The sequence below is a fragment of the Coregonus lavaretus genome (genome assembly GCF_964263955.1).
Source record: "Coregonus lavaretus genome assembly, chromosome: 24".
Taxonomy (NCBI): domain Eukaryota; kingdom Metazoa; phylum Chordata; class Actinopteri; order Salmoniformes; family Salmonidae; genus Coregonus; species Coregonus lavaretus.
In genome coordinates, this window is record NC_140011.1 from 35,338,200 (window position 1) to 35,352,802 (window position 14,603).

Sequence of the window (14,603 nt, forward strand, 5' to 3'; positions counted from 1 at the left end):
CCATTGTAAACACAACCCATGTTTATTTATTTTCCCTTTTTTTACTTTAACTATTTGCACATATTTACAACACTGTATATAGACATATGACATTTTAAATGTATTTATTATTTTGGAACTTGTGTGAGTGTAATATTTACTGTTCACTTTTTGTTTATTTCACTTTTGATTATCCATTTCACTTCCTTTGGCAATGTAAACATATGTTTCCCATGCCAATAAAGTCCCTTGAACTGAAATTGAATTGTAGCCTCAGTGGCGCTGCCCATGCTGTCACAGATGCTATAATGGCACAGATATAAAGATGAGTCCTCTATCCATCTCTATGTATGAAACCAATCAGTATGTCAAGCAAAGCTCTTAACGCTGCCTGAAAATATTGAATGGCATGCCAACTGCTCCACTGACAACGAATGAGTTCCACCGGACCGCACAGTTTGATGCATCTGGCGGACATGAGCCGTTCATTTCTATTCAGTTGAATAGCCATAAATTCGGCGTCTGAACTGTGCGTAAATAGGCTAACCTAACCTCTCCCGTCTTATATCAATATAACATGCCCTCTCCCTCCCATTGTATCATATGTGGGAATTTTATCTATTAGGCTACACAACTTCATCTGTCAGAGTAACTGTGCACATTCCTTGACTTTCCTCTAAATCAACATTATCTACTCCCAGATCAGCGTAGGCTACACGTCAGCCTACTACAACCACATTGCGGTTAATTGCATTATTTAAACCATAGTTAGCCTACTCTAACGAATTCCTTTACAGAAAGAAAGGTTTGGAGAGCAAAGGAAATGTCAAACAAAAAAGTGGCAGTAGTTACCGGTGCCAATAAAGGCACAGGATTTGCGATTGTGAGGGAGCTTTGCAAAGCAACATTTACCCGGGATGTTATTCTTACTGCTCGAAATGAGAAACGAGGCAGTGAAGATGCTGAAGTTGCTTACCACCACCTTGATCTCTGCGACCAGGGCAGCGCCAAGCAACGGAGTAACTTTCTGCAGAAGACATATGGGGGATTGGATGTGCTCATTAACATTTTACATTTTTACATTTTAGTCATTTAGCAGACGCTCTTATCCAGAGCGACTTACAGTTAGTGCATACATTATTTTTCATACCCCCTGTGGGAATCGAACCCACAACCCTTGCATTGCAAACGCCATGCTCTATCAACTGAGCTACATCCCATTAACAACGCGGGAATATCCTTTAAAAGTTCCGTGACCTGTTGCCACAAGAAAAGGGCAACCAGTGAAGAACAAACACCATTGTAAATACAACCTATATTTATGTTTATTTATGTTCCCTTTTGTACTTTAACTATTTGCACATAATTACAACACTGTATATAGACATAAGATGACACCTGAAATGTCTTCATTCTTTTGGAACTTTTGTGAGTGTAATGTTTACTGTAACTTTTTTATTGTTTCTTTCACTTTTGTTTATTATCTATTTCACTTGCTCTGGAAGTCTAAACATATGTTTCCCATACCAATAACGCCTCTTAAATTGAATTGAAATTGAATTGAAAGAGAGATAGAGAGAGAGAGATATGCAAGCAGCATGCTAGAACACACCAACATGCATTTATTTATCCTTGTAAGATAGGCTACTGCGTCTGCTATACATATACAGTTGAAGTCGGAGGTTTACATACACCTTAGCCAAATACATATAAACTCAGTTTTTCACAATTCCTGACATTTAATCCTAGTACAAATTCCCTGTCTTAGGTCAGTTAGGATCACCACTTTAATTTTAAGAATGTGAAATGTCAGAATAATAGTAGAGAGAATGATTTATTTCAGCTTTTATTTATTTCATCACATTCCCAGTGGGTCAGAAGTTTACATACACTCAATTAGTATTTGGTAGCATTGTTTCGGGTCAAATGGGTCAAATGTTTCGGGTAGCCTTCCACAAGCTTCCCACAATAAGTTGGGTGAATTTTGGCCCATTCCTCCTGACAGAGCTGGTGTAACTGAGTCAGGTTTGTAGGCCTCCTTGCTCGCACACGCTTTTTCAGTTCTGCCCACACATTTTCTATAGAATTGAGGTCAGGGCTTTGTGATGGGCACTCCAATACCTTGACTTTGTTGTCCTTAAGCCATTTTGCCACAACTTTGGAAGTATGCTTGGGGTCATTGTCCATTTGGAAGACCCATTTGCTTTAACTTCCTGACTTGAGATGTTGCTTCAATATATCCACATAATTTTCCTTCCTCATGATGCCATCTATTTTTTGAAGTGCACCAGTCCTTCCTGCAGCAAAGCACCCCCACAGCATGATGCTGCCAACCCCGTGCTTCACGGTTGGATTGGTGTTCTTTGGCTTGCAAGCAACCCCCTTTTTCCTCCAAACATAACGATGGTCATTATGGCCAAACAGTTCTATTTTTGTTTCATCAGACAAGAGGACATTTCTCCCAAAAGTACGATCTTTGTCCCCATGTGCAGTTGCAAACCATAGTCTGGCTTTTTTATGGCGGTTTTGGAGCAGTGGCTACTTTCTTGCTGAGTGGCCTTTCAGGTTATGTCGATATAGGACTCGTTTTACTGTGGATATAGATACTTTTGTACCTGTTTCCTCCAGCATCTTCACAAGGTCCTTTGCTGTTGTTCTGGGATTGATTTGCACTTTTCGCACCAAACTATGTTAATCTCTAGGAGACAGAATGCGTCTCCTTCCTGAGCGGTATGACGGCTGCGTGGTCCCATGGTGTTTATACTTGTGTACTATTGTTTGTATAGATGAACGTGGTACCTTCAGGCGTTTGGAAATTGATCCCAAGGATGAACCAAACTTGTGGAGGTCTACAATTTTTATTCTGAGGTCTTGGCTGATTTATTTGGATTTTCCCATGATGTCAAGCAAAGAGGCACTGAGTTTGAAGGTAGGCCTTGAAATACATCTACAGGTACACCTCCAATTGTCAATTAGCCTATCAGAAGCTTCTAAAGCCATGACATCATTTTTTGGAATTTTCCAAGCTGTTTAAAGGCACAGTCAACTTAGTGTATGTAAACTTCTGAACCACTGGAATTGTGAAACAGTGAATTCTAAGTGAAATAATCTGTCTGCTAACAATTGTTGGAAAAATTACTTGTGTCATGCACAAAGTAGATATCCTAACCAACTTGCCAAAACTATAGTGGTTGTGTTCATTCCAAATGAATAGGTAATAAATAAATAAAAAATGGTTAAATTACGTCTACTATAAAACAAATGTAATTAACGCACAAGCGCGTGCACATATGTGAGGTGTTTTGTAACAGATGTCCAAAAAAGATAGAGACCCCCCTAATGTCATGGTATAACGTCATGGCACTCTGGACATATTTATTGTTAAAGGACTTTTGATCCAGTAGGCTTAAACAGAATTAACTATTTTTTTAATTAACTTTTTTACAGTATTTCTTGAGATAAGTGGTGTGATGCAGATATATTTTTCTTCAAAAGAGATGAATGACACAAATATTGAGAGGAAGTTAATGCTATTGTACATTCAGTATTTTAAGTAATAGTAGACCAAAACTAATGCCATCTTAGCCTTTTCCCTCTATACTTCCCAGGGAGCACAAATACTGCAACTCAGTGACAGTAAGATAAGACTATTGACACACCCAGGATATTGACAAGTCTAAACAAAAAAAATGTTTTACTCCATAAACCACTAGATATATTGAAAATAAAATAAGAAAACATTAACAAATCACTAAACATAAACAAATTCTCTGCTGGGAAAAGCTAAATAGAAAATGCAGACTAGACACCACCCAAACATATCAAATTATATTAGTACCCTTCATAAATTAATGTCTTGACTACATCTTGATTTCCAAGGGACAAGCAGTTTACACTAAACCAGCGGCATCAAAAAGGATCAGCCCCCATTTTGTATCTCCAAGCTACACTTGCAGGACTTAACAATCATATTGGACAACTGCTCCACCTGTGGGAGAAAAAAAAGAGTACATTCAATGGATAGACATTGTAAAGAATAATGAAAACCCAGCAGCTGTGTTGTCTATGATTTCAATTCAGTGACGATGTTCTGAGAGTTTGATTTGATACTTCTAACCATGCAGTATTCACTGACCTTGTGTTGTCTCCCCACATAATAGATAATGGGTAGGGGCTCTAAGACCTGTGGAACACAGCAGGGTTTGGCAGAGGCTCCAGGATTGTGGTGCTTATACAGAGCCAGTACCTGTGGTTGGGTAAACAACACTAGATATCTCACTGAACAGACCATCTCGTTCTGTATCTTGTCTCAATCTCCCCCCGTGGCTATACAGTGTCTGATTACTGAAAACCCCAACTGTACATATCCTTTAAAGACAGTCAACTACAGGGACGCCTATAGAAACATGACTGGTAGCATTACCTGGGAGTACTTGTTTTCTGTGTTCCATATATAGGTGCAGGGGCCCATGCAGTAGTTAGCAAAGTAGCCAGTGGGTTCATGGATCCACTTCCAGCCCAGGTCCTTACGGAAGTCAATGTAAAGCCTTCGCACACAGCAACTCTCCGATTTGCTGGGGGGTACATACACCTGTGAGTTATACACCTTATATCTTACAAACAGGGAGTTAACAGGGCGTTAATAGGGAGTTAACAGGGCACTAACAGGGCGTTATGAGGGCGTTAAGAGGGTGTTAACAGGATCTCTAAATAGGCGTACAATATATCTATCTGCTAAAAGAGATTAACTTTGTTAGTACACATTTAAGAGACATGAATTGATCGTTATAAATGTTATCTTGGGCCTGTGGAATAAAGGATAGTCTCACTCTGAGCAGATCTCTTCAGTAGTGGTTTGTCGTTTCTTCCGAGAGCTAAGCTGGCTGTGGCGTTCCACAGGAAGTGACATCAGTAAAATGTGAGGCTTTGATGGCATTTTCATGGAAAGTGTTTCTGTATCTCCCCTCAGCTTGTCCATCCCTATCTTATAAAACATTGCCACCTGTCAGTCAAGAGATTCACAGTGGAGGTTTTGGCAGAAAACTTATGGCTTGAGTTGATTTCAATATAGTGAATAGAGTAAACTGCAAATACCTGCTATTCCGAAGAGGAATTCCTCCATTGGTTTCCCACAATCACAAGGCAACTTCAATTGGAATCCTTGCTCCTCTCCTGTAAAGTGTTGCAAAAATGCTAACATAATGGTGTATGAAACTGTTTTTTTAAACCTGAAGGAATAGGTATACTGTTTTAGGTGTAAAAGTCTGTTGGACAGTTCTTTCACATGCTTTGTCATGGGCCTTCTTTGTAGTGGCACTTCAATCAGACACAGATGTGTAACAGGATATGATTGTCTGTGTTGCAACATACTGTTTGTGTTATGTAATTATATCTACAACCCTAAAGGAAATTGTAACCTACCAGCCTCATGCAGCCACTCCCTCAGAGTCTGTGTTACTTCAAATGACACCCAGCGATTGGCCCATTCCTTGGAGACAAAATGGGACTTCAGGTAACGTGCCTTATCTCCAACTCTTCTGTAGAGTTCCAGCCTCTGCTCGCTGCCTTCGAGCATGCCACGGTTCTTGATGAGGAGATAAAGAAAAACCCTTGAATGAGTAGGTGTGTCCAAACTTTTGACTGGTAGTGTATAGTGAAGTGCAATTCCACCACTTTTCATAGTTTGGCAGCCTCTGCTGCTCTTTCGGTGCAGTGCATGTTTCATGCAGAGCAGCAGAGCAGTTCTTCCACTATCAGGAGAAATGGTAATACATGTTAAAGGGCAACTCCACCACTTTTCAACCTCATATTCATTATCTCCAGCACCAAACCAGTGTTTACATATGTGAAAACGGCGCAAGGTCCTAAAGAGTAGCAGAGGCTGCCAAACTATCATCAAAAGTCTGACAAGGCACTCTCTATTGTTTCAGACATCGCTCTGGTTGTTGATCATTGCTAGACAGCCATTTTCAAGTCTTGCCATAGATTTTCAAGCCGATTTAAGTCAAAACTTTAACTAGGCCACTAAGGAATCTTCAATGTCATCTTGGTAAGCAACTCCAGTGTATATCTGGCCTTGAGGTTTAGGTTATTGTCCCGCTGAAAGGTACATTTGTCTCCTAGTGTCTGTTGGAAAGCAGACTGAACCAGGTTGTCCTCCAGGATTCTGCCTGTGCTTAGCTCTATTCCCTGTCTTTTTTTTTTTTTTACTCCCTTGCCGATGACGAGCATATCCATAACATGAAGCAGCCAAGGCCATGCTTGAAAATATGAAGAGTGGTACTCAGTGGTGTGTTGTGTTGGATTTGCCCCAAATATAAAGCTTTGTATTCAGGACCAAAGTTAATTTCTTTGCCACATATTTTGCAGTATTATTTTATTGCCTTATTGCAAACGGGATGCATGTTTTGGAATATTTGTATTCTATACAGACTTCATTCTTTTCACTCTGGCAATTAGGTTAGTATACAATGTTTTTGATCCATCCTCAGTTTTCTCCCATCACAGCCATTAAACTCTTTAACTGTTTTAAAATCACCATTGGACTCATGGTGAAATCCCTGAGCGGTTTCCTTCCTCTCCGGCAGCTGAGTTAGGAAGGACGCCTGTATCTTTGTAGTGACTGGGTGTATTGGTACACCATCCAAAGCATAATTAATAACTTCACCATGCTCAAAGGGATATTCAATGTCTGCTACCAATAGGTGCCTACCAATAGGTGCCTTTCTTTGCGAGGCATTGGAAAACCATCCTGGTCTTTGTGGTTGAATCTGCTTGATCGGCAGTCCTCCCGCGATGCACCAAGCCCTGTCTGGACCCTGGCGTGGGAGACCCCGAACCTGGAGAGGGGCTGACGTCTGGGCCTGGATCGGCAATCCCCCCACGATGCACCAAGCCCTGTCTGGACCCTGGTGTGGGAGACCCCGAACCTGGAGAGGGGCTGACGTCTGGGCCTGGATCGGCAATCCCCCCACGATGCACCAAGCCCTGTCTGGACCCTGGTGTGGGAGGCCCTGACCCTGGAGAGGGGCTGACTTCTGGGTCTGGAGTGGAGCCGCTGACCGGAGCTGAACTGGACCCCGGTGGAGCGGACTGCTCTGACTCCGGAGTGGAGCCGCTGACCGTTGCTGGACCAGGTACCGGTGGAACAGGCCGGGCCGGACTGTGGACACACACCACAGGTCTGGTGCGAGGCGCAGGAACGGGCCGGGCCGGACTGGGGACACGCACCACAGGTCTGGTGCGAGGTGAAGGAACGGGCCGGGCCGGACTGCAGACATGCACCACAGGTCTGGTGCGAGGAGCAGGAACGGGCCGGGCTGGGGACACGCACCACAGGTCTGGTGCGAGGAGCAGGAATGGGCCGGGCCGGACTGGGAACACACACCACTGGCCTGGTGCGGGGAGCAGGTATGGGGCATACCGGGCTGGATACACGCACCACTGGACCCCGGTGGAGCGGACTACTCTGACTCCGGAGTGGAGCCGCTGACCTTTGCTGGACCAGGTACCGGTGGAACAGGCCGGGCCGGACTGTGGACACACACCACAGGTCTGGTGCGAGGCGCAGGAACGGGCCGGGCCGGACTGGGGACACGCACCACAGGTCTGGTGCGAGGTGAAGGAACGGGCCGGGCCGGACTGCAGACATGCACCACAGGTCTGGTGCGAGGAGCAGGAACGGGCCGGGCTGGGGACACGCACCACAGGTCTGGTGCGAGGAGCAGGAATGGGCCGGGCCGGACTGGGAACACGCACCACTGGCCTGGTGCGGGGAGCAGGTATGGGGCATACCGGGCTGGATACACGCACCACTGGTTTGGTGCGGGGAGCAGGCACGGGCCGTACCAGACTGGGAACACGCACCACTGGCTTGGTGTGAGGAGCTGGCACGGGCCGTACCGGACTGGATACACGCACCACTGGTTTGGTGCAGGGAGCAGGTACGGGGCATACCAGGCTGGCGACAGGCACCACTGGTTTGGTGCGAGGAGCTGGCACGGGCCGTACCGGACTGGATACGCGCACCACTGGTTTGGTGCGGGGAGCAGGTATGGGGCGTACCGAACTGGACGGCTCTGGCTCCGGAGTGGATCCGCTGACCGGAGCTGGACTGGACCCCGGTGGAGCGGAATGCTCTGACTCCGGAATGGAGCCGCTGTCTGGAGCTGGACTGGGCACCGGTGGTGCGGACTACTCTGGCTCCGGAGTGGATCCGCTGACCGGAGCTGGACTGGGCACCGGTGGCGTGGACTGCTCTGGCTCCGGAGTGGAGCAGCTGACCGGAGCTGGATCAGGCACCGGTGGAGCAGACTGCTCTGGCACCGGAGTGAAGCAGCTGACCGGAGCTGGATCAGGCACCAGTGGAGCGGACTACTCTGGCTCCGGAGTGGAGCAAACTTTCGCACCCAACCCCATTTCTGTAGCTGGACTAAATGCCGTGCCCAGCCTGGGCACCGATGCAGAGGAAAATTCCAGCCCTGTAGTAGGACTGGTTGCCGGCCCCAGACTGGGCACCGACACGTTTAGGAGCTCCTGCTCCAAAACGGGGCTGTACATTGTGCCCACCCTGGGCACCGACGCAGAGGTGGTTTCCAACCCTGTAGTTGGGCTGGTTGCCGGCCCCGGGCTGGTTGCTGGCCGCAGACTGGGCACCAACACGCTAAGGTCCGTCGCTGGAGGTCGGGTGAGTTGTGTGGTTGGAGGAGGTGTAGAAACGCCACCTCTCTCCCATCGCTCCAATCTACTCACCACACGCTCCATTGCGCTGCCGGGAGCCTGGATCCTGCTCGCCTGCCGTTGGATACGTTCCTCCAAAGATCCGGACGGACCGACTGTACCTGCTGACTCCATTTTAGGTGCGTGTTCCTGTCCTGGAACGGGCCGTGCCGGACTGGGAACACGCACCACTGGCTTGGTGCGAGGAGCAGGCATGGGACGTATCGGGCTGGGAACTGGCGTTGGATATGTACGACTGTTCCAGTCCTTCTCTCTCCGCGCCCAATCCTCCTCCAGTGAGGACTCCTCCGGGAGCCCCCACGAGTTAGGGAACAGAAACTCATCGTCGTCGTCATCCTCCGACTCCTCAGTGTAAAACTGGTCCCATTCCTGTTCCCATGGTTGTAGGGACTCCAACTGGAACCCCACCGGGTGCAGTGGTCGGGGCTCTTCTCTCTCGATCCGCAGGTCTTGGAGGACCTCTAAAATAGCGTTCTCCTCCTCTCTAGTCAGGCCTTTCCCGGCCTCCTGCTGCCTCGTCGTCCACCCCGTGAGCCCCCCAACAACATTTTCTTGGGGTTGCTTCTTGGGCTTCTTCTTCGGCTGGCATCGTTGATGTCGCCGTTGATCCTCTCCTACCCGGGCTTCCTCCTTCATAGCCTTACCATAACGGATGGCCTCCTCCTCTGTGATTTTCCCCCAACCGAGGAGGACATCTACCAACGTAGCCTCCCGTTGAGTACCAGGCATTTGCTCCTTCTGGGCACGCTGCTTGGTCCTTTTGTGGTGGGATCTTCTGTCACGAACGTTGAGAGACGGGTCGGACCAAGGTGCAGCGTGAAAAGCGTACATGTTTATTAAATCAAACAAACATTCAACAAAACAAGAAAACAATGTAACGTGAAGTCCAAAGGGCTATACACATACCAGCCTAACAGGAAACAAGATCCCACAACTAAGGTAGGCAAACAGGCTACTTAAGTATGATCCCCAATCAGAGACAACGAGCGACAGCTGTCTCTGATTGGGAATCACATCCGGCCAAACATAGACACACAACCTAGAACTGAAACATAGAAATAGACTAACTAGAATGTAAACATAGAATATATAACATAGAAACTCACGCCCTGACCCAACCAACTAAAAACAACAGGCCTCTCACGGCCAGGGCGTGACAGTGGGGTACAGAGATGAGGTAATCATTCAAAAATCATGTTAAATACAGAGTGAGTCCATGCAACTTATTATGTTACTTGTTAAACACATTTTTACTCCTGAACATATTTAGGCTTGCCATAACAAATGGGTTGAATACTTATTGACTCAAGACATCAGCTTCAGCTTTTAATTTTGTATTCATTTGTAAACATTTCTAAATTGTCAGTGGGTCCGTACCTGTCAATCCTACACCTTAGCATTGGTTGTGTGTGTCCTATTTTTGCCTTATGGAATTTTAGATTTTTGGGTGTGACAAGGAGTGTTGGCAAGAAAGCAGAAACAGACAGTCAAACCACTTACGTCAGACAACTTGTGAGAATGATTAAGTTCTTAGTAATTGGGGTGCAGGGAACTTGCCCAACTGACTCCAGGTACCTTTACCTACCTGTCAGTCCCACACCTTAGCCTTTGTGTGTGTGTGTGTGTGCGTGTGTGAAATACCTGGTGCATGTTTAAAGGAGCCACCCAGATGGGGTTATCGCCACTATTTCAACGTCATTTCCTGTCCTAGAGATGAAATGCACGTTTAGGTTCCACCTCCGAAGAATGACGAAGGCGACTTATACATATTCACGAATTGGGTGTGGGAATTTCCACCTGGAGCTGCTAAACATCAACAAATAGGGCACTGACAGCTGTCAGTGTAGCTAGCTAGCATGCTAACCTTATCTAGCTAGCTAATGTTAGCTGTTGTTGCTGGGTTTTTTTTATTACACCGTATTCAAAAGATTAACTAGCTGGTTCCATGGCAGGTTCTGGAGCTAGATTTGTCATAAGCATTGATTTAGGGAAAACTTTGCCACAGAGGGAATCCACTGGCCTATCTTTGACTTCGCCATCTATTATTATCTCCAAAGCTTTGACATCTTCCATAAATTGCGGCCGTGAATTCACAATACAAATAGTTGAGAATAAGATGAAGCTCCGGTAATATGGATAACTATTGAAAGATAGCTGATATGCGTGTTTCTACATTGTAGTGGACACAGTGGTTCTCACAGGGGAAGAGAAATGATAGGCTACAACGACTTTGCTCATGATCTTGCATGCAGCAAATTACATGTAACTATACAGTGCCTTCAGAAAGTATTAACATCCCTTGACTTTTTCCACATTTTGTTGTGTTACAGCCTGAATACATTTTTCATAAATATAAAAAATATGCCATTTAGCAGACGCTTTTATCCAAAGCGACTTACAGTCATGCGTGCATACATTTTTGTGTATGGGTGGTCCCGGGGATCGAACCCACTACCTTGGCGTTACAAGCGCCGTGCTCTACCAGCTGAGCTACAGAGGACCACCATTCATTACATTTACATTTTTGGTCACTGCCCTACATATTTTTAATAGACGTACAAACATTTATAAAAACCTGTTTTTGCTTTGTCATTGTGGGGTATTGTGTGTAGAAATTATTTAATCCATTTTAGAATAAGGCTGTAACATAACAACATTTGGAAAAAGTGAAGGGGTCTGAATACTTTCCGAATGCGCTGTATGTACAGTTTTTATTGCTATCTATCTGTACTGTTAGTCCCTCTATTTCCTTTGTTAATATGAACTCGTTTGACCTAAATTTCTTTTGTTTTAAAGATGAATATTGAACTGCATGGCCTCTAAAGGCACATTTAAAAGTGTCCCATACAATAAGGGGATCTGCTGTACCTATGTTATGTTGGAAAAAGTCAGTTATGAATTCTCCTGTCCTGCTTAAAAACAAGTTGTCATCCAATAGGCTTTGATTAAATGTCCAATATCCTCGCCCATGTGGGAATTCTTAAGAGTAATGTATATGCCAATTATTTGATGGTCCAACTGCATTCAACACTTTTTAAACTTTTGGTGCCAGCGAGATTGACATAAGAAAGTAGTCAAGATGACTAGCTTGATTGAGCCTCCACCATGTATATCTCACTAGGTCAGGATATTTAAGCCTCCATATATCCACTAGTTCTAATATATCCATGATATTCGGGATTTCCTTAAGTGCATGAGGGTGATAGTTTGTAGTGTGATTTCCTTTATGGTCCATTGATGTATTTAAAACCGTATTACATTATCCCACCATAATAATAGAGTCTTGTATTGCTTGTAGGCTTGATAACTTATTATACATATTTTCATCATTATTTGGACCGTATAGATTAATGAGCCAAATCTGTTTATGGTCCAATAACATATTTAAAATAATCCATCTACCTTGCGGATCTGTTTGGACAATTTGCCCATTCAAATCAAAATGACTGTTAATTAATATCATCACCCCTTCTGAGTTTCTTTTCCCATGGGAGAAGTATATCCCCCCATCCCAAGTTGGGTTGTCATCCCAGTGACTGGCAAACCACCCCTGTCCACCTGGTTCCTAGGGCCTTTGAGAGATTGGGACCCATCCTTTAAAAAGAGCACACAGTGCCACCTACAGAACAGAAGCAGATTAACAGCCGAAAGCATTTCCACCTTGGTTATTTAAAAAAAATATACGCTACCAGTCAAAAGTTTGGACACACCTACTCATGCAAGGGTTTTTCTTTATTTTTACATTGTATAATAATAGTGAAGACATCAAAACTATGTGTTAAACAAATCAAACAATATTTTATATTTGAGATTCTTCAAATAGCCACCTGTGACGAGTACTGAGGATACGAAGCGGCAGGACGTAGATGCAGGAATCAACAAGGTAAAGGTTTACTTAACAATGAGAAAGAGAATAACAACGAGCGAGTAAACGACACGAAGCTAACAATTACACACAACAATGAACGAACAGTCCAGGGCTATATAGTGGTGGTGATGAGATGATGAGGTGCAAGTGCGCTGGAGGTGATTAGGGTGCGTTGGGTTTCCGTGGCTCAGTAGACCGGCGAATCAGAGCGCCGGTGGGGAGCAACGGGAGGAGACGTGACACCACCCTTTGTCTTGATGACAGCTTTGCACACTCTTGACATTCTCTCAACTAGCTTCATGAGATAGTCACCTGGAATGGATTTCAATTAAGAGGTGTGCCTTCTTAAAAGTTAATTTGTGGAATTAATTTCCTTCTTAATGCGTTTGAGCCAATCAGTTGTGTTGTGACAAGGTAGGGGGGGTATATGGTAGATAGCCCTATTTGGTAAAAGACCAAGTCCATATTATGGCAAGAACAGCTCAAATAAGCAAAGAGAAACGACAGTCCATCATTACTTTAAGACATGAAGGCCAGTCAATACGGAAAATTACAAGAACTTTGAAAGTTTCTTCAAGTGCAGTCGCAAAAACCATCAAGCGCTATGATAAAACTGCCTCTCATGAGGACCGCCACAGGAAAGGAAGACCCAGAGTTACCTCTGCTGCAGAGGATAAGTTAATTAGAGTTACCAGCCTCAGAAATGGCAGCCCAAATAAATGCTTCACAGAGTTCAAGTAACAGACACATCTCAACATCAACTGTTCAGAGGAGACTGTGTGAATCAGGCCTTCATGGTTGAATTGCTGCAAAGAAACCACTACTAAAGGACACCAATAAGAAGACGAGACTTGCTTGGGCCAAGAAACACGAGCAATGGACATTAAACCGGTGGAAATGTGTCCTTTGATTTGGAGTCCAAATTTGAGATTTTTGGTTCCAACCTCCGTGGCTTTGTGAGACGCGGTGTGGGTGAACGGATGATCTCTGCATGTGTATTTCCCACTGTAAAGCATAGAGGAGGAGGTGTTATGGTGTGGGGGTGCTTTGCTGGTGACTGTCTGTGATTTATTTAGAATTCAAGGCACACTTAACCAGCATGGCTTCCACAGCATTCTGCAGTGATACTCAATCCCATCTGGTTTGGGTTTAGTGGGACTATCATTTGTTTTTCAACAGGACAATGACACAACACACATCCAGGCTGTGTAAGGGCTATTTGACCAAGAAGGAGAGTGATGGAGTGCTGCATCAGATGACCTGGCTTCCACAATCCCCCGACCTCATCCCAATTGAGATGGTTTGGGATGGGACAGAGTTAAGGAAAAGCAGCCAACAAGTGCTCAGCATATGTGGGAACTCCTTTAAGACTGTTTGAAAAGCATTCCAGGTGAAGCTGGTTGAGTGAATGCCGAGAGTGTGCAAAGCTGTCATCAAAGCAAAGGGTGGCTATTTGAAGAATCTCAAATATAAAATATATATTTTTGATTACTACATGATTCTAAATGTGTTATTTCATAGTTTTGATGTCTTCACTATTATTCTACAATGTATAAAATAGTAAAAATAAAGAAAAACCCTGGAATGAGTAGGTGTGTCCAAACATTTGACAGGTACTGTATATATAAAATACATCTTAATTTATTTACACAATTAACTAATAATATGTATAATAATGTAGGCACTTCATACAAAGGATTGTTACTTATAACCAGGACTGGCATTACAAATATTTCATTTTTGGGCAATAAATTATTAATTTGGGGAAACAATTATTGTGATTCATCCTATACTGTCCCTAACATCATTACCCCCATAGCAACAGATCTGGGATACATATACACACTCTCCCCACCCTTCCCCCACAAACAACCACAAGCTCAGATGTTCAACAGTTGTTCCATCCCCGAGCCCAACTCAAGAGAAGACTTGATGTGTGAATGCATATACAGTTGTAGCTGTTTGAGTAGGCGTGCAAAATTGAGCAAGAATGGGGAGACTTGATTATCCAATGTCA

The 14,603-nt window shown here is 44.5% G+C and overlaps 1 protein-coding gene across 1 annotated transcript; it reads right to left on the reverse strand.

Annotated features, from left to right (window-relative positions):
* Positions 1-1,835: 1,835 nt before the first annotated feature.
* Positions 1,836-5,594, reverse strand: LOC311100085 (transforming growth factor beta-1 proprotein-like). The gene is made up of 6 exons (XM_084140831.1): positions 5,401-5,594; positions 5,074-5,151; positions 4,809-4,959; positions 4,403-4,553; positions 4,115-4,225; positions 1,836-3,967 (listed from the first exon to the last, which is right to left on the reverse strand). Exons 1-6 carry the CDS (start codon positions 5,552-5,554, stop codon positions 3,899-3,901), a joined length of 714 nt encoding a protein of 237 aa, XP_083996957.1. The 5' UTR covers positions 5,555-5,594; the 3' UTR covers positions 1,836-3,898.
* Between the last annotated feature and the right edge of the window lie 9,009 nt (positions 5,595-14,603).

Coding starts and splice junctions, on each gene's coding strand:
- LOC311100085 (XM_084140831.1), bottom strand. CDS start 5,554: ATGCTCGAAGGCAGCGAGCAGAGGCTGGAACTCTACAGAAGAGTTGGA. Junction 4,960..5,073: donor ATTCCTCTTCGGAATAGCAG/GTATTTGCAGTT, acceptor TTTATAAGATAG/GGATGGACAAGCTGAGGGGA. Junction 4,554..4,808: donor ACTGAAGAGATCTGCTCAGA/GTGAGACTATCC, acceptor TGTACCCCCCAG/CAAATCGGAGAGTTGCTGTG.